Here is a 20,478-nt window from a genome sequence, read left to right as displayed (position 1 = left end):
CACTCCTATAGCTCTTCCATATTTTTCTCTTATTAGTATCAGTGCATGGAATGGGATAAGGAGAAGTAAAAATTCTGAGTATGCATCCTTCCTGACTCAAAACACATTGACTGTGTGTGTGTCGGGGGTGGGGGGGTTGGTGTTCCTTTCCTCCCTTCTCTATACTCAATAAGCAATTATTTTATTAAGCTGTGCCAATCTAGGATCTACTGTTCCTATTTTAACTTTATAGCAAAAATTGTACACGGTGGTTCTCAGGGGTTAGCATATCATGCTAGTCCACTGCCTGTTTTTATAAATAAAGGTTTATTGGAATACAGTCATTCTCATTTACACATTGTCTATGGCTGCTTTCATAGTATAATGACAGAGCTGAGTAGTTACACCAGTCTTTGCCTGAACCTTCAGGGATTAGCAAACTATGGCTGGCCCCTGGCCTAGTTTTGTAAATAAAGTTTTGCTGGAACACAGCCACACTCGTTCATTTACATGCTGTCTAGGACTGTTCTCATATTACAATGGCAGAGTTGAATAGTTACAACAGAGTGTATGACCTGAAAAGGAAATACACAAATATTTACTATCCAGACCTTAACAAAAAATTTGCTAACCACAATGGTAAATGAGCATAGCATTTTAACTACTAAACAACCACTTCAACAAACTCTCTGAAATAAGAGAAAGGAATTTAAAGACCAGCTTGAGCTGAACTTCCTCAATGATCATTCTTTCTTTCTTTCTTTTTTTTTTTTAAAGATTTTGTTTATTCATTTGACAGAGATCACAAGTAGACAGACAGAGGCAAGGCGGGGGGGGGGGGGGAGGTGCCCCGCCGAGCAGGGAGCCTGATGAGGGGCTCAATCCCAGGACCCTGGGATCATGACCTGAGCCGAAGGCAGAGGCTTTAACCTACTGAGCCACCCAGGCGCCCCTTCAATGATCATTCTTAACATTTATTTCATTTTAAAAACTCTACAGTTTCAGACAGGGATTTCTAGCTAGCAATGCAAATGCAAATGGTGCATCTAAATGACTACTGTGAGCCACCACATGGAGTATTCATACCTAAATATGACTTAAAGTAGAACTGTTCTTAGTTGCTGAGAGTAGAATGTATACATCATTTTGTTTTAATAGCATTAGGACATAAGCTGCAACTGAAAGTTTCAGATTTAAATAATCAAATTTAAGAACAATATTCTGGAAACAGACTTCTGCTAAATCAACAAAAGAGATTTATGTTGTCATTGTCTTGGTTTTCACGTTGACTTAGACTAAATGAAATGCTTCACTACAGATGCATCTGGAACGGTGTAGTATACACCTCAGCTACACAAGAATACGACTTCTGGTGGACAGACCCACTTAGCTGCTCCACGAACGTCGCCGACAGCTCTGCGAACCCATCTATTCTCCATTCCCCTATTCCCCGACTCCTACTGAGACCAGCCTCCATCTGGTCACCAAAGCCACACCTGGGACTCTTGTTAGTTCCTCCATTCTCCCTAAGTTCTGGGGCTTTACCTCCATGTATGTCTCAACTTCACCCCCCTCTTTCATCACTGCAATAGTTCAGAACATAATGGGTTTTTTTGCTTGACAATTCAGAGAGTCTTCTGGTATTTCCCCACCTTGTCAGGCTCCTCTCACATCTATCCTTCAGAAAGCAGTTAATTGTCAGAAAATGATGCCAGAAAGTCTTGAGACCTGGCGGTATTTAATCTACAAAAGGAGGAGGTGGGAGGCAGGCAGACAGAAGGAAGAGCATTCGCAGAAAGTCAGCCTGGGTGAGTGAGGCTAGTAAGCATGGCTGGAGTGCCGGATGAGGGATGAGGTGGGGAAAACATTAAGCAGGAAGATCATGAAGATCTTCGCAAGTTTCACATATAATTCCATTTCCTACTTATTCTCACGTGCCAGGCCAACCGAAAAATCTGCTGCCATTGACAGTACTCAGAAGAAGAAGAAACAGAAGTCTCATATGCCAACTTCCTGATGGCAATGCCTGCTGAATGGCAATGTGTTCAAAAACTGAAATATAGAAAGTTCTTAAGCCAGAGACTTTAATTAACCCCTCTCATTTTTTAAAGCCTATTTCAAAAACTACTTCATTCTCTGAACCTTTCTGCCTGAATCTTCCCCCACTAATCAAATGTAAGGGGTCTCTCTGGGCTCTTCCAACCATCTATACTTCTGTCTTGGCTCTCACTGTTTTTCGTTACGAATGTCTGATAATCATGGTGGCCAAATGCAAATTCTGTGACATAACCTTGAGTATCTCAACTGTGAATAACCTAAAACCATCAAATTATTACATTTATTTGTGTTCCTGAAGTGACAAAAGGTACTGGAGTCTAATGCAGAAGAAATGACACTGGGGCGCCTGGGGTGGCTCAGTTGGCCAAGCGTCTGCCTTTGGCTCAGGTCATGATCTCAGGATCCTGGGATCCGGCCCACGTCAGACTCTGCTCAGCACAGACACTGGTTCTCTAACTCTCCTCTGTGTGCTCCCTCCCTCCTTCTCTTTCAAATAAAATCTTAACAAAAAAAAAAAAAAAAAAAAAAAAAAAGATAAAGAAAAGAAAAGGAAAAAAAGAAATGATACTGAAAAGCCTAAACCCACTCTTCATTTTGTATCTTTAGATGATTGTGACGAAGAAGGAACCTAAGAGCTCTAAAGATGGGATATGAAAACCATGTTTAGTTTTATGGCTACTCCCCATCCCAAAGGATCAGTCATCTAGACCTACGCACATCTGAGGCAGTTTTAGAGGGGCACCTGGGTAGCTCAGTTGGTTAAGCGTCTGCCTTCGGCTGAGATTTGTGATCCCAGGGTCCTGGGATTGGACACGCATCGGGCACTCTGCTCAGCGGCGAGAGTGCTTCTCCCTCTCACTCAGCCTGCTGTTCTGCCTACTTGGGCTCTCTCTCTGTCAAATAAATGAATATAATCTTTAAAATAAGTAAATAAAATAATAAAATAAAACAGCTTTAGAGGATCCATTGGGATTCTAAATCATTTCTAGTATTAAAGAAATAAAGGCTAATAAAGATGTGAGAGCAAGGAAGAATGTATGTATTTAGGACTGGATATGATCACTCACCTGTCGAATTGACATGGTACAGAGAATATACAGAAAGATGAAGGAACAGTCTGTGGTGTCATCCCCCAGGAGGTTTCGATGAGACAGTCCTTGGATATAGGAAAGGGGGGTGAAAGGGAGCTTTGCCACCACTCTACCATCAAATCTAAAAAGGAAAAAACAAAGAATTGTTATTTTTGGAAGACTGACAAGCTTCTTAGTTCCAGGGAAGAATCTGAGACAGAAATAGAACTCTAAGTCCCTTGATCTCTAAAAAACAAAGAATGATATTTTAAAAAGAGACCTAAAGAACAAAAATCTAAGAAAGGGCCTAGATTTTTCCATCAATCTTTTTCTAAACTAATGAGTCTCAATTTTTTCAGTATCAGAAGCCCTAAACACAATGAAAAATTGAGATCCCTACATTGTTTAAAGGTTATAGCTATCACTATTTACTGCTTTAGAAATTAAAACTGAGGAATGTTAAAAAATAGTTACTAAATCATTTAAAAGGTAGCAATAAATTCATTATATATTAACACAAATATTTTTATGAAAAATAACTATCTTTTCTAAAACAAAGTAAAAAGAAAGGCTTTTTTTTTTCTTTTGGCAAATATCTTTAATGTTTTGTTTAATAGAATACTGCTGGGTTCTCATAGCTGCTTTAGTATTCAGGCTGTTGCAATGATACACATCATGAAGCCCTGAACCCTCTGGAAAATTCCACTGTACACTAAAAAGAGAGTAAGAATAGAGAAAGAAAATAACATCTTAGAATTATTCTGGCAGTAATGTTCATCTCAAGGACTTCCCAAGAATCTCAAAGAGCTCTAGGAATCCCCAGACCATACTTTGAGAATCACTGTTTTGAACCATGACACCAGTAAGGTTTTATTTAATTTTTTTTAAAACGATTTTATTTACTTATTTGTCAGACAGAGATCACAAGTAGGCAGAGAGGCAGGCAGAGAGAGAGGAGGAAGCAGGCTCCCTGCTGAGCAGAGAGCCCGACCCCGGGCTCAATCCCAGGACCTTGGGATCATGACCTGAGCCGAAGGCAGAGGCTTCAACCCACTGAGCCACCCAGGCGCCCCACCCAGTAAGATTTAAAAAACCCTCTTTTCCAAGACTCCCAATACACACTTTAAACAGGCTAAACACTTCTGAATAGAAAATCATGGAGTATATAGTGGAGAATGAAAAAAGTCGATTCTTAAAATTCATACACAATAATCTCAGATAACTTTTAACATACTATTAGTGTTTGAAAGTATTCTTTTTTACTTTTTCTAAAATAGAAAAGAGAACTGTTTCTAAAAGAGAAAAGCTTGGGGCGCCTGGGTGGCTCAGTGGGTTAAAGCCTCTGCCTTCAGCTCAGGTCATGATCCCAGTGTCCTGGGATGGAGCCCTGCATCAGGCTCTCTGCTAAGCAGGAAGCCTGCTTCCTCCTCTCTCTCTTTGCCTACCTCTGCCTACTTGTGATCTCTGTCAAATAAATAAACTCTTTTAAAAATTTTTTTTAAAAAGCAGAGATATAGCCTGTAACTTTTAGGTGCTCACAGTCTTTTGATGTGCACACAACAATAATAATTCTATAACAATGAAAACTTTTAGTGTGCACACAATAATAATATATATTTTTAAATGCACAGGGCACAAAGACCAGAACAAAAACATGAATTACAGCCGAGCAGTTGTGCTCCTTGGTATCTATCCAAAGGAGTGAAAAACTTACGTGCACAAAAGAACCTACACCCGGGTGTTTACAGCAGCTTCACTGATAATTGCCAAAACTTGGAAGTAAATCAGGTATCAATGGACAAACTGGTGCATCCAGACAATGAAATATTATTCAGTGCTACAACAAAATGGGCTATTGGCCACGAAGACATGGAGGGACTTTAAATGGATATTACTAAGTGAAAGAGGCCAATCTGAAAAGGCTATATACGCTTGCGTGAGTCAAACTATATGACTGTCTGAAAAAGGCAAAACTCTGGAGCCAGTAAAAAGATCAGTGGCTGCGGAGTTGGGGTGGGAGAGAAAGGGACGAATGGGCAGAGCTGAAGAGTTTTAAGGCCGTTCACCTACTCTGTATGATACCAAAATGGTGGCTACCTGCCATTATACATTTGTCCAAACTCACTGAATGTACACTAAGAGGGACCCCTAATGTAAGCGGTGGACTCCGGGTGGTTGGGCACCAGCCCAGGCTCGCCAGCTCGAACAAGTGCACCACTCCCTTGGGGGAAGTTGCTAGTGGGGAAGGTCATGCATGGGGCGGAGGGTAGATGGGAAATGTCTGTACTTTTCTCTCAATTTTTCTGTAAACCTAAAACTGCTCTAAAACGATACCAAGTCTTATTAAAAAATCAAACAGCACTTGAATAAATAGTAAAACACATGAACCTCCACACCAGTATTGCAAAACAAAACAATTAAAAATCTACTGTTGCCAGTATTCTGAATAAGAAAGTTGATGAAAAGAAAACAATCTACTGAAAAACAAAGAGCAAAGAACAGTCTTCCTTCTTGCCAATAGAAGCCTTCTACAAGAAGCTTGAATATAATGAAGTTTTTCGTAACATTTTCCTCCTGAAGATACTGTATTTAACTTCTTTGAACTCCATGGCTTTGAGAAAAGGCATCTGATATTTTATCTTGTACTGATGAACTCCATAAATAGTCAGGCATTTCAATATTAGTCTAAGGCCTAAAAGTGTAATCAACAGTTGCTGAATAATCATTATACAGTATATGTTCAGATTTGGGCCTTGACTCAAGAGCTTTAAGCATGGAAAAATAAAATGGAAATACATAGGACATTGTGGACCAAATGAGACTGCTGTTCAGTGTTAGATGGTCCACGTGACGATGCTATGAAAATCCTCCAGAGAAAGCCTGTGGGGCCTCTGCTGATGATGGAAGTGCTTTGGCCCCCACATGTTCTTATATATGGCTTTGAAAACTCAGTCCTCTAGAAATTTCACAAGTATCAAAGCAGCAATACAACTATTATATTCATTTGGTCCTCATTTTTATTAGACTATCTTTACTATTTCATTATTAAGTATTTTACTCTCTTCTGGTGGGTTGGTTTTTTTTTTTTAATTTTATTTATTTATTTGACAGAGAGAATGAGACCACAAGCTGGGAGACAGACAGGGAGAAGCAGGCTCAGTGGGGAGCCAGGTGTGGGGCTGGATCCTAGGATCTTGGGATCATCACCCGAGCTGAATGCAGCTGCTCAACTGACTGAGCCACTCAGGTGCCCCTGTTCTGGTTGTTCTAAATCAACTTAGAACTAGAGAGGAGGGCCGCCTGGGTGGCTCAGTCAGTTAAGCGGCTGCCATCGGCTCAGGTCATGATCTCGGGGTCCAGGGATCGAGTCCCATATTGGGCTCTCTGCTCAGCGGAGAGTCTGCTTCTCCCTCTCCCTCTGTCTGCTGCTCTGCCTACTTGCGCTATCTCTCTGTCAAATAAATAAATAAAATTAAAAATTAAAAAAAAAAGAACTAGAGAAGAGAAGAAGGTGGCAGGGAAGACAGGATGGAGGGGAAATTTTGGAAAGAATGAGACCAAGTTATTTGTCTGATCATGTGATTATCTATCTAGAAAATTAGAGAACCAAACTAAAACATACCAGACCCTATTAGAGTTCAGCAAGATGGTCAGTTACAGAATAAAGTAACAAAAATTGGTAACCTACTTTTATACCAGTAGTAATTAGTTAGGAGATATAAAATGCATGCAAGACTTACTTGGAAAGAAACTACAAAAGCACATAAAACGGACTTAGCAGAAACACGATGTTTCTAGATAGAAATATTTAAAATTATAAAGGTGTCTAATACTTCAAAACTAACATAAAATAAATAACATCTGAGTCAAAACTCAAATGGGATTATCTTAAAGGGAAGCTGATACACGAGTGATTCTAAAATTCACATGAAAGAATGTGTATCTCAGGAACAGTGAACAGTGTAATCAGAACACAATAGTTTGTAAACAGTAAAAAGAAATAAAGTTGGAACAGGCTGGGGTCAAAGCATGGTGACGCCAGGTTGAAGTCCAGACTCAAGTCAGGAGTCTGAGTGGCACGATGCTATGAAAGGACTTTAGAGTCAGAGAAACGAGTTATACTCTGGCTCAACGTTTACTAGCTTCACGATCTTAGGCAAGTTAAATAACTTGGAGTCTCATATTCTCATCAGTAAAACAAAGACTGTAATACTCATCTCGGAAGGCTGTTAAGATGACAAGGGCAACACACATAAAGGCCAACAGTGGCCAACACACAGCTACTATTCCATCAGGAGCAGATGCGGTTAGTAGACAATGAGTACGTGTTTGGGGATGGTCAGGTTAAAGCCGCAGTGACAGGAGGCCGCTGAAGATGGAGAGCAGCTAGGAAGCTACTGCATGCCCGAGGTCAAGGGGTAACAGCAGAGAGGAAAGGCGATGGGCTGAAGCTATGCTAAGAGCTGGTGTAGCGTGGATGAAGAGGAGAGGGAGGAGGCAAGGACAGAGGGATGGAAGGGCGGACAGATGGAGGACTCGAAGGACACAGAGAGGCGGGATACACAGAACTGTTAACTGGCGGAACCGGGGACTGACAATGTTAGAGAGAACTCGGTGCCCGGCACTGACTCTGGGACAGGGCGGAAACACAAGAAAGATGGGCTGAGAGGAAGAGACGGAGGGAAGCGACGAAGCTTTCAGTCCCAGCTGACCAGAAATGGGAGCCACGGAAAGACACACAAGTATCAGGAAGAGCGATGCTTTGGCAGAGAACATGACAGGTTCCAAGTGAGTCTCAAAAATAACGTAGAGAGAAACAAGCCTCTTTGAGGCCCAGGGACAGGCTGGTCTGAAGCCCAAGGGAGCGGCAAATACAACCGAGGTGGGGAGTTCTTGTTATAAAACTTCTCCCTCTCTCTAAAATTTCTCTCTATAATGGATCTTCAACAAGTTACAATGACCCCCACATAAAAAAGAACACTAACTTTTTAACTAGTAAATCAATATTTCTTATAGAGATATCTATTCTACTTGAAGGGAACAAGCAGCGTGAGGGCTCAGACTCTGCAAATTTTCTTTTATCTCCCAGTGTGAGGCACAAAAAAAATGGCATGCAGCTTTTCAACCCGAATAAATATTAAAAATAGTTGAAACCTATAAATATTCATGTAGTACACTCACAGAAAATTGAAAACTGGAGAGAGAAAAATCAAAGGCAGGCAAGTGAAAATGATTACTGACTCAAAGAAAGAAACATAAGAAATACATTATAATACTTTGTAGTTATGTGATTCTATGATTATAATCAAATATATTAGCTTCATTTAGTAACTGAACCAACTATGAATTCAAATCAAAACTGTATACCAAGTTCTAGTTTTAAACACAGAAAAGAATGAAAGGACTGGAAAATTCTTCTAAAAAGGTAATCTAACAAATTCCTCCTACTGTAAATAATGAACATAAGCCAAAATGATTTATTTCCATGTTTCACAACTTAGTTTACAAGTCAAGACTTCTCCCGACTTAAGCCTTATGCCAACACTCTCATCATTAAAGAAATACAGTCTTTGAAAATTAGATTTACAGTACTACCCTGTCAACAAGATGCACACAATTGTGAATTATTTTGAGAATTATTTTGTTGATAGGTTAATACTGAGATAAACCGTCTGAGTATTTATTGCTATTAGACTGTCTTATTACAAGACTCTGAGCTCTCCCAGGCTAAAATAAACTATGACCTAAGAGTCAGCAGAAGACGTTTTCATCTGGGCTGAAGCCTTTATTTATTGGATGAAGACCCTTGATTTTGGTAACTGGATTGAAGTTATCTAAGAAAATGTCCACGTTCTCGGGAAATATACACTTTAGTAGTTATGGGGGCTCCTGACTGGCTGTCGGTTAAGCATTTGCCTTCAGTTCACATCATGATTCCAGAGCCCTGGGATTGAGCCCTGCATTGGGCTCCCTGCTTAGCACAGAGTCTGTTTCCCCTCTCCTTCTGCCACTTTCCCTCTCTCTCTGCCAATCTCTCTGCTTATGCTCTCTGTCAAATTAATGAATAAAATCTTTTTTAAAAAATTTAGTAGGGGGGGCGCCTGCGTGGCTCAGTGGGTTAAGCCTCCGCCTTTGGCTCATGTCATGATCTCAGGGTCCTGGGATCAAGCCCCACATCGGGCTCTCTGCTCAGCAGGGAGCCTGCTTCCCGCTCTCTCTCTGCCTGCCTCTCTGCCTACTTGTGATTTCTGCCAAATAAATAAATTAAAAAAAAAAATGTAGTAGGGGCGCCTGGATGGCTCAGTGGGTTAAGCCTCTGCCTTCGGCTCAGGTCATGATCTCAGGGTCCTGGGATCAAGCCCCACATCAGGCCCTCTGCTCAGCAGGGAGCCTGCTTCCCTTCCCCTCTCTCTGCCTGCCTCTCCGCCTACTTGCCTATTTGTAATCTCTGTCTGTGAAATAACTAACTAACCAAATAAATAAATAAATAAGTAGTTATGGATAAAGGGGCATGAACCCCATAACATAATCTTGAATAATACATACATAATGTATGTGTGAATAACTACATAGATGATAAGAGAAACAGAAAAAGAAAGAAAATGGAGCAAAATATTAACAATTGTGAGTATGGGTAATGAATATATTATTTTTGTAACCTTTCTATAAATTTGAAGTATCAAAATAAATTATTACCAAAAAAGCTCGAGCGGCTGGGTGGTTCAGTCACTTAAGCATCTGTCTTTGACTTAGGTCAAGATCCCAGGGTCCTGGGATCAAGTCTCCCTGCTGAGCAGGGAGCCTGTTTCTCCCTCTCCTTCTGTCCCCTGCTTGTGCTTGCTCTCTCTCGCTAGTGCCCCCCCAAATAAAGAAAATCTTTAAAAAAAAAACGTTAATTGCTCATAAATACACACATATATAGAACAACAGTTAGGTAAAACCATATTATTAAAGGATACTCACATGGAATTGAACATTCCCATTAGGGCAGTAAAACAAAAGCCAATTGCAAACATGGATTTCATTCGGACCTGTAAAGAGACCAGCACATTGTCATTTCACACTAAAGAAAACCATTACTAAAGCACACTCCAAAATTCTGGTTTCACGTCACACTGCACTCCATAGCAATAAGCTGCTTATTGGCTAACCCACCCTCCACCTCCAAGCCCTTCTCCTTGTCCCCTTCTGATGAATAGTATTGGGGTGGCCATGGGACCCAGTTCTGGTACCAGTACCGAACAGGACAAAGTTGACCAGTATCCCTTTAGGCCTTTGGCCCATTCTTCCTGCCTGGAATGAAGAACATAATGTCTGAAGATAAAGGATAAAGTACCATCAAATAACCAAACAACCATAATCTAAGAATGGCCAACCTAAGTCTTTAATAACATTACTGAGCTGCTACACCAGCCCAGGACTACCAAACCCTGGCCTTCTTGAACAAATAAAAAAAAAATCTTTATCTGTTTAAGTCATTGTTATAGTTAGGTATTCTGTTACTTGCAGCTAACTTCTTACTTAATTACAAATGTGGTAAAAGTATAAATAAATAAAAGATCATAACGACGTAAGAGTAACAATATTATCTCTGGGTGACAGGTTTTTTTTTAAAGATTTTTTTTATTATTAATTTTTTATACAATTTTATTTTTAAGTAATTTCTACACCCTATGTCCGGCTCGAACTCATGACCCTAAGATCAAGAGTCTCATGCTTTTCTGACTGAGCTAACTTGAGCTCCTGGATGACAGGTTTATCAGCAATTTTTCCTCTCTTCTTTCTATAGTTTCCAAATTTGGTCCTTAAACACTTAATAAGTAGGTCAACAGAAAAGCTATTTTCAAAAAGATGCACTTCTAAATTACAGACTTACTCAATAAGAATTGCAAGAAACAGAAGCTAATATAGCAAAGGTCTCTTAGAAAGCAAAGACAACTGTTGCACAGTTCAGATGTCCTGTGATAATCATAAAGAAATTAAATAGAAAAATTAGTCAAGCCATATAATTAGACTACATATGCCTTAGAAAAACTCTTGAACAAACTCTACTCTTTATAAATGATGACTAATGGGTAATAAAATCATTTCTCTTTACACTTTACGGTATGCCTGACGCGCAGAACAAAAGGCCTCGTGAAGAACAAAGGCAACAAGAAAGGCCGTCTGTGAGGCTCCGGCTCAGAGGCTGCGGGACACAGGTCACCCGAAAACCGAAGATTCGGCAATGACACGAGAGTAAAAGAAAACAGACTACTCCATTCGAAACATGAGGGCTAAGCTAAGCAAAAACTGTGTGAAAGGGACAAATTATGACCCCCGAGACAGCCCGAAAGGTATTCTCTCATTACTGAAATGAAGTTTAAGCCCAGGAGCATATTTTCACTTCCACCTGGCCCAGGAACACCCATGACATTAGTGGGTGAATTTCTGAAAAGGTAAGTACAGTGTATTTAATGCAAATCAAAGTCTTATTCTATAAAACTTGTTGTGGTTTACCACAATATTACACTTCAGACTCTTACCATGGACAGGTCTCTGTTGTTATTTTTCAGTTTCTCTTCCTGCCTCTCTGAAAAGAATTAACAAACTGATTAATATACACAATGCTGAGCGCAAGGCAGATGTCAAAATGTCACTGACTGGTGACTATAAAAGCACTTCTGTCTCAGGATCACTTAGTAATAACATCAGCTAAACAGCTGTGGTACTGTATACTTTATATTTGCAGAAAATGCAAATGCAGCAGAGCACCAAAATATTTTTATTTAAATAAATAAAAATCTTTAAAGATAATTAAAAATTACCTCTGGTATTAAGTGTCTTAACTATACATTAAGATACACTTTTATACTATACTGATGGAAAGTGTAAACATAATTATTGTAATTAGGCTTCAAATATGAGTTATTTATCTCTCGGGTTTTTCCCCCTCTTTCAGTTAATTCAAGAGAGCAGAGTCTAAAAGTAAAAGCCAATCAAGACAAATTTAAATTTCAGGTTCTTTCATATTACAGACTAATTACTCTAAAAATAAGCATAGGTTTTTAGTAAAGGGAATTAGAAAGCTAGAAAATTTCACATATATTTTAAGAAAGTTGTTATATACACACAACCCAAAATACTTAACAAAGTCTCAACTGTACATCAATGCCATTATTTGCTGAATCCCATCAATGCAGGGATTTCATTGTTTCCAGAAAGAAACTGAGGTTCCGCGAAGGGGAAGTGACTTGGTAGAGAACCTGTGAGCATTCCGTGGCAAAGCCAGGACAAGACTCCACGTTTCCCAACTCCCAAGCCAGTAATCTCTATGTACCCTCTACTACTGCTTTCTTTGGTCATGATTACCATCACCAGGATTAATTACTTCAACAAACACTGATTATCTACCACATTCCAGGCACTCTTCTGAGCACTGGGGATACACAAATGAACAAAAAAACACAAAAATCCCCACCTCACAGGAAGATTACAAAATAAAAATACAATATCCTCTAAAACAAAAATATATACCATGAGAATAAACTGGTTTGAGGGCAAGTAAATTTGGGCAGGTACAGGAAAGGAGGAACAAAGAGGCCTACAAGAGGGCTGGCCTGCAGAGTGGACTGCGGCTTCCCAACAGCACAGAGCGGGATGAAGACATGATCCCTTGCCCTGAACGGCTCCTGTCCAGTTTGTTCTCCAGGGAAGGGAAGAATAGGGGCAGGAGAGAGTGGGATGCTGGAGATGTATGGAACAAAATGAAGAAAAATGAATGGAGCTAAGGTCTATCCTGGTCGGGGGGAGCGCCTTTGCTATCTGGGCAGTCCTCTTACAATGTAACCAGATGTTTTCAAATTGGGGGTTGAGGGCTGGGGTAGAAGATGATGAGAAGGTAAATGGGCATAAAACAACTACTGAGGGAAGGGACTACCACTACAAAATAAAAAGGTAGAGGGGATCACTGATGCTAGAGGCCTTGGCATAACCCTGACTCCCTCCTGTCTCACCCAAACACCACATCCTATTAATTATGCCTCGTAAGTATTTTTTGAAGATGTATTTATTTGAGAAAGAGAGAGAGAGAGAGGAGTGTGCATGCTCTGGGGAGTGGGGGGTGGTGGGGGGAAGGGAGAGGCAATTTCAAGCGGACTCCCTGCTGAGCAAGGAGCCTGATACGGGGCCTGATCCTAGATCAAAGATCATGACCTGAGCCAAAACCAAGAGTTGAACACTTAACTAACTGAGCCCCCCCAGGCACCCCACATACCTCATAAATACTTATGAAACCTCCCCCCCCATTACCATGTCCTTAGGATTTCTAACCACTTTACCTATATTGCTTCAAGTCTCCAAGCATCTCACTGCCTCCAAACTTGCTCCCTCAAATTCATCTTCCACAAGGCTGCCCGTCAGATCTACCTAAGACGTAAAACTGACCAAAATTATGATACTCCCCAGCTTAAAATTCTGGCATGGCCTTTCCCCCTACAAGCTCATGTTCTAGTGTCACTGACAAGTCTGATGTCTATCCCTGCAGCCTCATTTCCAATCCCTCACATGAACTGTACTGCAGAGGTTCCTGCAACACCAAAAAAATGTAAGCTGCTCTTGATGTGAAACTTTTCTCTAGATCCAGTACCTTTGTCTATGAAGTCCTTTCTACTTGGGCGACCAACTGTCCCAGTTTTTCCAGGATTGTTCCAGTTTTAGCTCTAAAAACCACACATCCCGGGCGCCTGGGTGGCTCAGTGGGTTAAGCCACTGCCTTCGGCTCAGGTCATGATCTCAGGGTCCTGGGATCGAGTCCCGCATCGGGCTCTCTGCTTAGCAGGGAGCCTGCTTCCTTCTCTCTCTCTCTCTCTGCCTGCCTCTCAGTGTACTTGTAATTTCTCTCTGTCAAATAAATAAATAAATAAAATCTTTAAAAAAAATAAAAAATAAAAAAATAAAAAATAAAAACCACACATCCCAAGAAACTCCTCAGTCTCGACCAACTGGGATTTCTACCTAGAATATTTTATTCTGTCCCTAGCCATGCCCTTCCTGGTTAGCTAGTTCTCAACTTTTAAGTCTCAGCTCTCTGTCACCTCCTTTTTAAAATCTTGACTCCTTAGTCAATAATGTTCTACAGAATTTCCTTTTCCTTTTTTAGATTTTATTTATTTGAGAGAGAGAGAGAGCACAAGTAGGGGGAGCAGCAGAGGGAGAGGGAGAAGCAGGCTCCCCAGTGAGCAAGAATCTTGATGTGGGGCTCAATTCCAGGACCCTGGGATCACGACAAGAGCCAAAGGCAGACGTTTAACTGACTGAGCCACCCAGGCACCCCTATAGAGTTTTCTATAATTATGAAGATATTCTCTATCTGGGCTGGCAATAAAGTAGTCACTAATTACATGTGGCTCCCGAGCAAATAAAATATGGCCATTGTGACTGAGGAACTAAAATTTTTACTTCATTTAACTTTAATTAATTTAAAAAGCCAAATATAGCTAATGACTGCTTTACTGAACACTAGATTAGCAGTCCCTTCTTTATGCTTCCAGAATATTTTATGCATATCTTTACCATTATACTGAGTTTATACATTCTCTTGTAAAGATCTATTTACCCATCAACCCAACCAGATGGCAGGTTCCTGGAGAACAAGGAATCCTATGCCGCCTTCATCTCTGTAACCTCAGTAACTGGCATGTACTTAGTTGCTCAATATTGTGGTATGTGCTCAATATTATTTCATGAATGATTCAGCAACATAATAAAACCTGATATGAAGATACAGCATACCAAAAATCCTTTTCTAGGGAAAGAAGTCCTTTTGGGGGGGTCAGGGCGAAGGGGTAGCCCTTTATGATGAAGCTGATAGCCCGAACAGATAGAAAAAGCACAAAGAGCCTAAAAGCTGAGAGCAAACTGAGGTGACATAGTTTTTCTGAAGCTAAGTCCACAGAGAAACAATAACTGTAAGGTTATTGTTACCAGGGTAAACAATGTGTATACGGCTTAATAATAGAGCCATACAGGATTACGCTACACACCAACACTATTAAGGTTCCTGAAGAGTCTTCAATTCAAATTGTTACTAAATACCTACCATATACAAAGCAGTTTTAGTCGGTTTCAAATAATTAAAAAATAGGTTTATATTCCCTTGGTTTTGGAGGAGGTGACAGATACAAGTATCTTTGATGCTTGCTTTCACACCTACCCATCTCTGATAAATCCGGGGCACGGCACTATCAGCTGCACAGGACTGAGTCAGATGGGACAGCAGAAGCCGCTAAGACTAGTTCTCAGCACAGGGATTTCACTCATGGACAATTAACAGCTGATTATGTCTGAGGCTACCTGGAAGGTCTATGTTATATACTCTAGTGACTCCACTTTTCACTAGGGACCATTTCTGACAGAAGAGAACAAAAAGATAGTATATAAAAAGGTAAAGTTGATTTTTAAAAAGATGCTTCTGTAGAGAAAAGGGACAAAAAGAAGAAACAGAATAAAGAAACAACAAACTAAACAAATATACATATATATATATATATTTTTTAAGATTTTTATTTATTTATTTTGAGAGAGAGAGAGACAGAGTGAGAGAGAGCATGAGAGGGGAGGTCAGAGGGAGAAGAAGACTCCCCATGGAGCTGGGAGCCCAATGTGGGACTTGATCCCACGATTCTGGGACCATGACCTGAGCCGAAGGCAGTTGCTTAACCAACTGAGCTACGCAGGTGCCCCCTAAACAAATATATTTAACAGGGAAACATCATACATGCAAAATTTCATCTGAAATGAACCTGATCTGTCTGTGGGTAGAAAATGCGAAGATGCCTCAAGAAGCATAAACATAAAAACAAAGAAGTTAAATTCAAATGTCCAGGACAAAAACAAAACAAAAACAATTATTCCTAAGAATAAAATTCTTATGTTCCATTTTGGGTTAGATAAATTTATGAAGACTAGCCTGTCAACACAGTCATGTAATACATGAAGGGCACCTGGGTGGCTCAATTGTTAAGCTTCTCCCTTTGGCTCAGGTCATGATCCCAGGGCCTTAGTATCGAGCCCCATATTGGGCTCTCTGCTCAGCGGGAAGCCTGCTTCTCCCTCTCCAACTCCCCCTGCTCATGTTCCCTCTCTTGTATTCTCTCTCTCTGTGTCAAATAAATAAATAAAATCTTTGAAAAAAAAGGAGGCTGTATTGTTTGTAGTTATGGGAATCAACTAGTAGCAATGATAGCATCTATTCTGACCACAGAATGAACAGACAGTAGCCAATCCACTATACATTTTAATTTGACAATATTAGGCTGTGTGCAACAAGATAACATAATTTATTTAAGAAAGGAACACTTCCTCATTTACCTTAGTCAATAATAAGTGTCTTTTCTGTCAAAGAATGGAAATCAATATAGGAGGCAACCGGTTGGTCAAATCCAACCAACAGTTTGGGACATGGTGAACATTTTTAAATAACAGAGAGAAGGTCAAAATAGCAGGTGCCATTCTATAGATTAAAAGAATTAGATATCCCATGGGAGTTCTACATTCTGAGTTGTCTTGAATGAAAACCAATTAATAATATAACCTTGAAATTTCACATAGATTTGGTAATGGAGAGGAAGCAAAATTTAAACTAAATGCCTGAGGCAGTCTTCTTTTATGGAAAATCCAAACAGGATAAAGGCCTAGAGTGAATATATAAATTCAGGGACCAAAATAAATTAAATTTCAAAAATTTCCTCCCATATCTCTAGGTCACGAAGAAAAAAGATATCCATCCCAGCTCTGTCAAGCTTCTGAATGCCTGCCCTCCCTTCCCCAGCCGTCTGAGGGTATTGGCTTCCTACCAGAGTCCTTGCTGAGGGTCAGCCTTTCAAAGATTCCCATCACCCCCACCCTGCACTACCAACCTAGCAGGCAGCCAATCCCTGTGCCTTCTCATGACCCACGGTGTAAAGAGACGAGCTGAGCCAACCAGATTCCTTCGCTCAGAAATTTAAACCAGAAAACCAGGAATAGTAAATCAATTAACTGTGGGAGCAGAAACAGAAAAATTATAATATAGCACTGGCTCTCAAACTTCAGTTTGTCTAAGAAAATCTGGGAAGCCTGTTAAAAACAGCAGACTCCTCGGTCCCAGAGATCCTGACTCAGTAGTCTGGGAGGAAGATGCAGAGCTCTTTACTCATACAGTACTGACGCAGGGGGTCTACAGAGCACATCGTGAGTAAGACTGATTTAGGCAGAACCCTAGGACACAAGCCAAAGTTAGGTGTAGGCACAGCCTAAATGCCAGAAAAACACTACAGAGCAAGTGGGAGAAGCTGAACAGAAAGAGAGAGAAGGACATATCAATAATGCAGCCTTGGGGGCACCTGGGGGGCTCAGCTGGTCAAGCAAAGCTCAGGTCATGATCTCAGGGTCGTGAGACTGAACCCCATATCAGGCTCCATGCTAGGCATGGAGACTGCTTAAGAGTCTCTCCCTCTCCCTCTGCCCCTCCAGCACCTCTCCCCCTCTCTAAAAAATAACAATAGTGCAGCCTTAAAAACACTGGAGCCCACTGTCTCACTTCATCTCAGGGCTTGCTATGCCTTCCAGACGGGCTTTAATACAGTTCCTGCCTTCCTGTAACCGACTACTTCAGTGTTTTCTGAGTTTGGGATCCCATACGTTCGGCAAATAAATCCCCCAATACTTGAGGTATTAGGGGATTTATTATCTATGTAGCCAAAAGAACTAAATAAAATTCATATATCAAAAGTAAATTTGTTTCCCTTCTGTGGGAAATGTAGGGGAAGAGGGAAATGTAAAACAGCCAAAACATCTACCCCTGAAATTAAGAATGGGGAACCTAGGGGGCCCTGCGTGGCTCAGTCAGTTATATGCTGCATCGGGCACCCTGCTCAGTGGGGATCCTGCTTCTCCCTCTCCCTCTGCCCCTCCCTCCCCATGCTGTCTCTCATATTCTGTCTTTCAGATAAAAATAGATAAAATCTTAAAAAAAAAATAAAAGAATGGGAACATAAGGGGGGCCCTGGTGGCTCAGTCAGTTAAGCGTCTGACTTGATGTCAGCTCGGAACATGATCTCAGGGTCCTGAGATCGAGCCTCACAATGACAAGGTCTGTGCTCAGCAGGGAACCTGCTTGAGATTCTCTCTCTCCCTCTCCCTCTGCCCCTCCCCTGAGGTGTACACCCTCTCTCTCTCAAATAATAAATGTAACTTTTAAAAAAACTGGTGAACCTAAGGTCTTTAGTTCAAATGTAAGACATTTCAGCCTTTTCTTTTTTTTTTTTTTTTTAAAGATTTTATTTATTTATTTGAGAGAGAGAGAGATCACAAGTAGGCAGACAGGCAGGCAGAGCAAGAGGGGAAAGAGGCCCCCCGCTGAGCAGAGAGCCCGATGCGGGGCTCCATCCCAGGAACCTCTGAATTAATGGTTCTACCCAAGACTATGATCCAAGAGCTTCACCTAGTAAAATCAGTGGCATTTTGCTTCTCTGAAACCTTATCATTGTGCTGCGCACCCTCCTCATACTGAAAACTTGCTTTTTTCAGTGCAGCACAGTCACCATCCACAGCACCCCCCAACTACTGTCTGTATTCTTGTAAAGCTCAAGTAGGGACCTGAGGAAAGGGAAAGTAAGGGTTGCATAGTAACAAAACTGTGATAGAGTCAATTCACAGAAATATACTGAATCGGTCGTGTAAAGTTGCCAGAGGTGAACAGCAAATGTGACTCTCTGTTTATCAGCAGCTAGTCCAAAGGGTTCAAGCTAAGTCCACAAAATCAAAGTAAATGAATAATTTATGAGAATCACTGCTTTTCTCCCCCTTCCTTCCTTCCTTTCATTAAGATTTTACTCTTTTTAAGTCATCTCTATACCCAACATGGGGCTCAAACTTTCAACCCCAAGATCAAAGGGTTGCACACTCTGCCAACTGAGGCAACCAGTCGCCCCTAACATTGTTTTTCTTGACACTGAAAACTATTAGGAAGTTTCCATAACTGCTCGTCAAGAGACACTGTGATGTTGTAATGTTCTCAAAAGTATTCCACAGTAGTAGTACAATAAACTGTATCTGGCTGGGTTTTCCACAACGTGCCCAACAGTACAAATGTTAAGGTGAAATGGCGTAGAAGCAATCTTTAGGGAGTCCAAAATAATGCAGTTTAGGTTTATAGATTTCTGATGGTTTGGCTTAATCTCGGAGTAAAATTTACAAATCTAGAGCATGGATAGATTGTCTTTTAAACAACTTCGCATGAACATTACACCTTTTAACTCCTAATAAGACATTGATAACCAACACTTCACAGGTGTTATTTCTCTTAACTTCTGATACTTTTTGGTGAGCAAAAAGTTCAAGGTTGCATTCCATGCTAAAGTTAATTTACATTTTAGACAGTTTGTGTTGTCAACTTAAGGGCAGAGAGCAATCTGCCTTCCATTTTTGTATCTTTCCTATCCTTTGGAGCAAAGCTACTCGATAGAATGATTCTGTGTTCAATGTCTTCACTTCCTCACTGTGCATTCATTTTCTCCTCACCTAGACAACTGGCTTCTGTCCCCCATCACGCCCCTGAAATCATTCTTGCTACATCACTAACAATAACTTTCATTTCCATTTGCCTCTTAGACATTTAACACCTTAGATCCTCTCTATCCTCTGAAGCTCATCCCTCAGCTACGATGGCAAACGCTTTCCGACTTCTCTGGTAATACTTCTGCAGGGTTCCACTTCTGCTCCCTCTGTTTCCTCAGCCCTTTCCTTTTCTTACTTTATATGGTCTCCTCTGTGTGGGAACTCAATTACTACTTGAAAGTATACGATTCTAAAATCTGTTTATAGCCTTTAATCCCTCTGCTAGCTCAGAAACCACATATCCAACTGTGTACCAAGTATTTTCACCTACTGTCACACAGGCATTTCAAATCCAGTACGTTCAAACCTGAAATTATCCTCTCTTTTCTTCCCCATCCCAATTTGCTACTCCTCCAATTTTTCCAAATCAGAAATATGGACTTCTTTGTAGACTCATACCTCTCTCCACATGCCACATCGAAACAGTCATCAAGTCCTGTTACTCCTACTTCTGTTCCATTACCACCGCCTCTACTTAAGTTCAGATTCTTGCCATTTTTGCATCTGAGATTTTTAAAAAGCCTCATGACCTCCTGCCTCCAGAATGATCCCTTCTCCCATTTATCTCCAAACTACTGCCAGAGTTGTCTTCCTTAAAATCTGATGTCAATCTCTGCTTAAATTCTTTAATGGATATGGAAAGATGCAAAGTCTTCTGGATACAAGTTAAACTCATTACCTTAGTTTGATTTATAAAGATCTTCAGGAACAGACTCTACTTATTTCTCTAGCC

At 40.6% G+C, this 20,478-nt stretch overlaps 1 protein-coding gene across 1 annotated transcript in view; it reads right to left on the bottom strand.

The window, feature by feature from the left end:
- The window catches only part of TMCO1 (transmembrane and coiled-coil domains 1), a 43,307-nt gene that overhangs the window by 15,328 nt on the left and 7,501 nt on the right, over window positions 1-20,478 (bottom strand). The window contains exons 4-6 of the mRNA XM_059145317.1: window positions 11,633-11,679; window positions 10,071-10,138; window positions 3,105-3,249 (exon numbers count right to left, since the gene is read on the bottom strand). Of these exons, the coding sequence (XP_059001300.1) occupies window positions 3,105-3,249; window positions 10,071-10,138; window positions 11,633-11,679 (260 nt within the window). The remainder of the gene's footprint in view (window positions 1-3,104; window positions 3,250-10,070; window positions 10,139-11,632; window positions 11,680-20,478) is intronic.

Source organism: Mustela lutreola, chromosome 14, assembly GCF_030435805.1.
Source record: "Mustela lutreola isolate mMusLut2 chromosome 14, mMusLut2.pri, whole genome shotgun sequence".
NCBI lineage: Eukaryota > Metazoa > Chordata > Mammalia > Carnivora > Mustelidae > Mustela > Mustela lutreola.
Note: the sequence above shows the minus strand (reverse complement) of the source record. Positions and strands in the feature narration are given on the sequence as shown.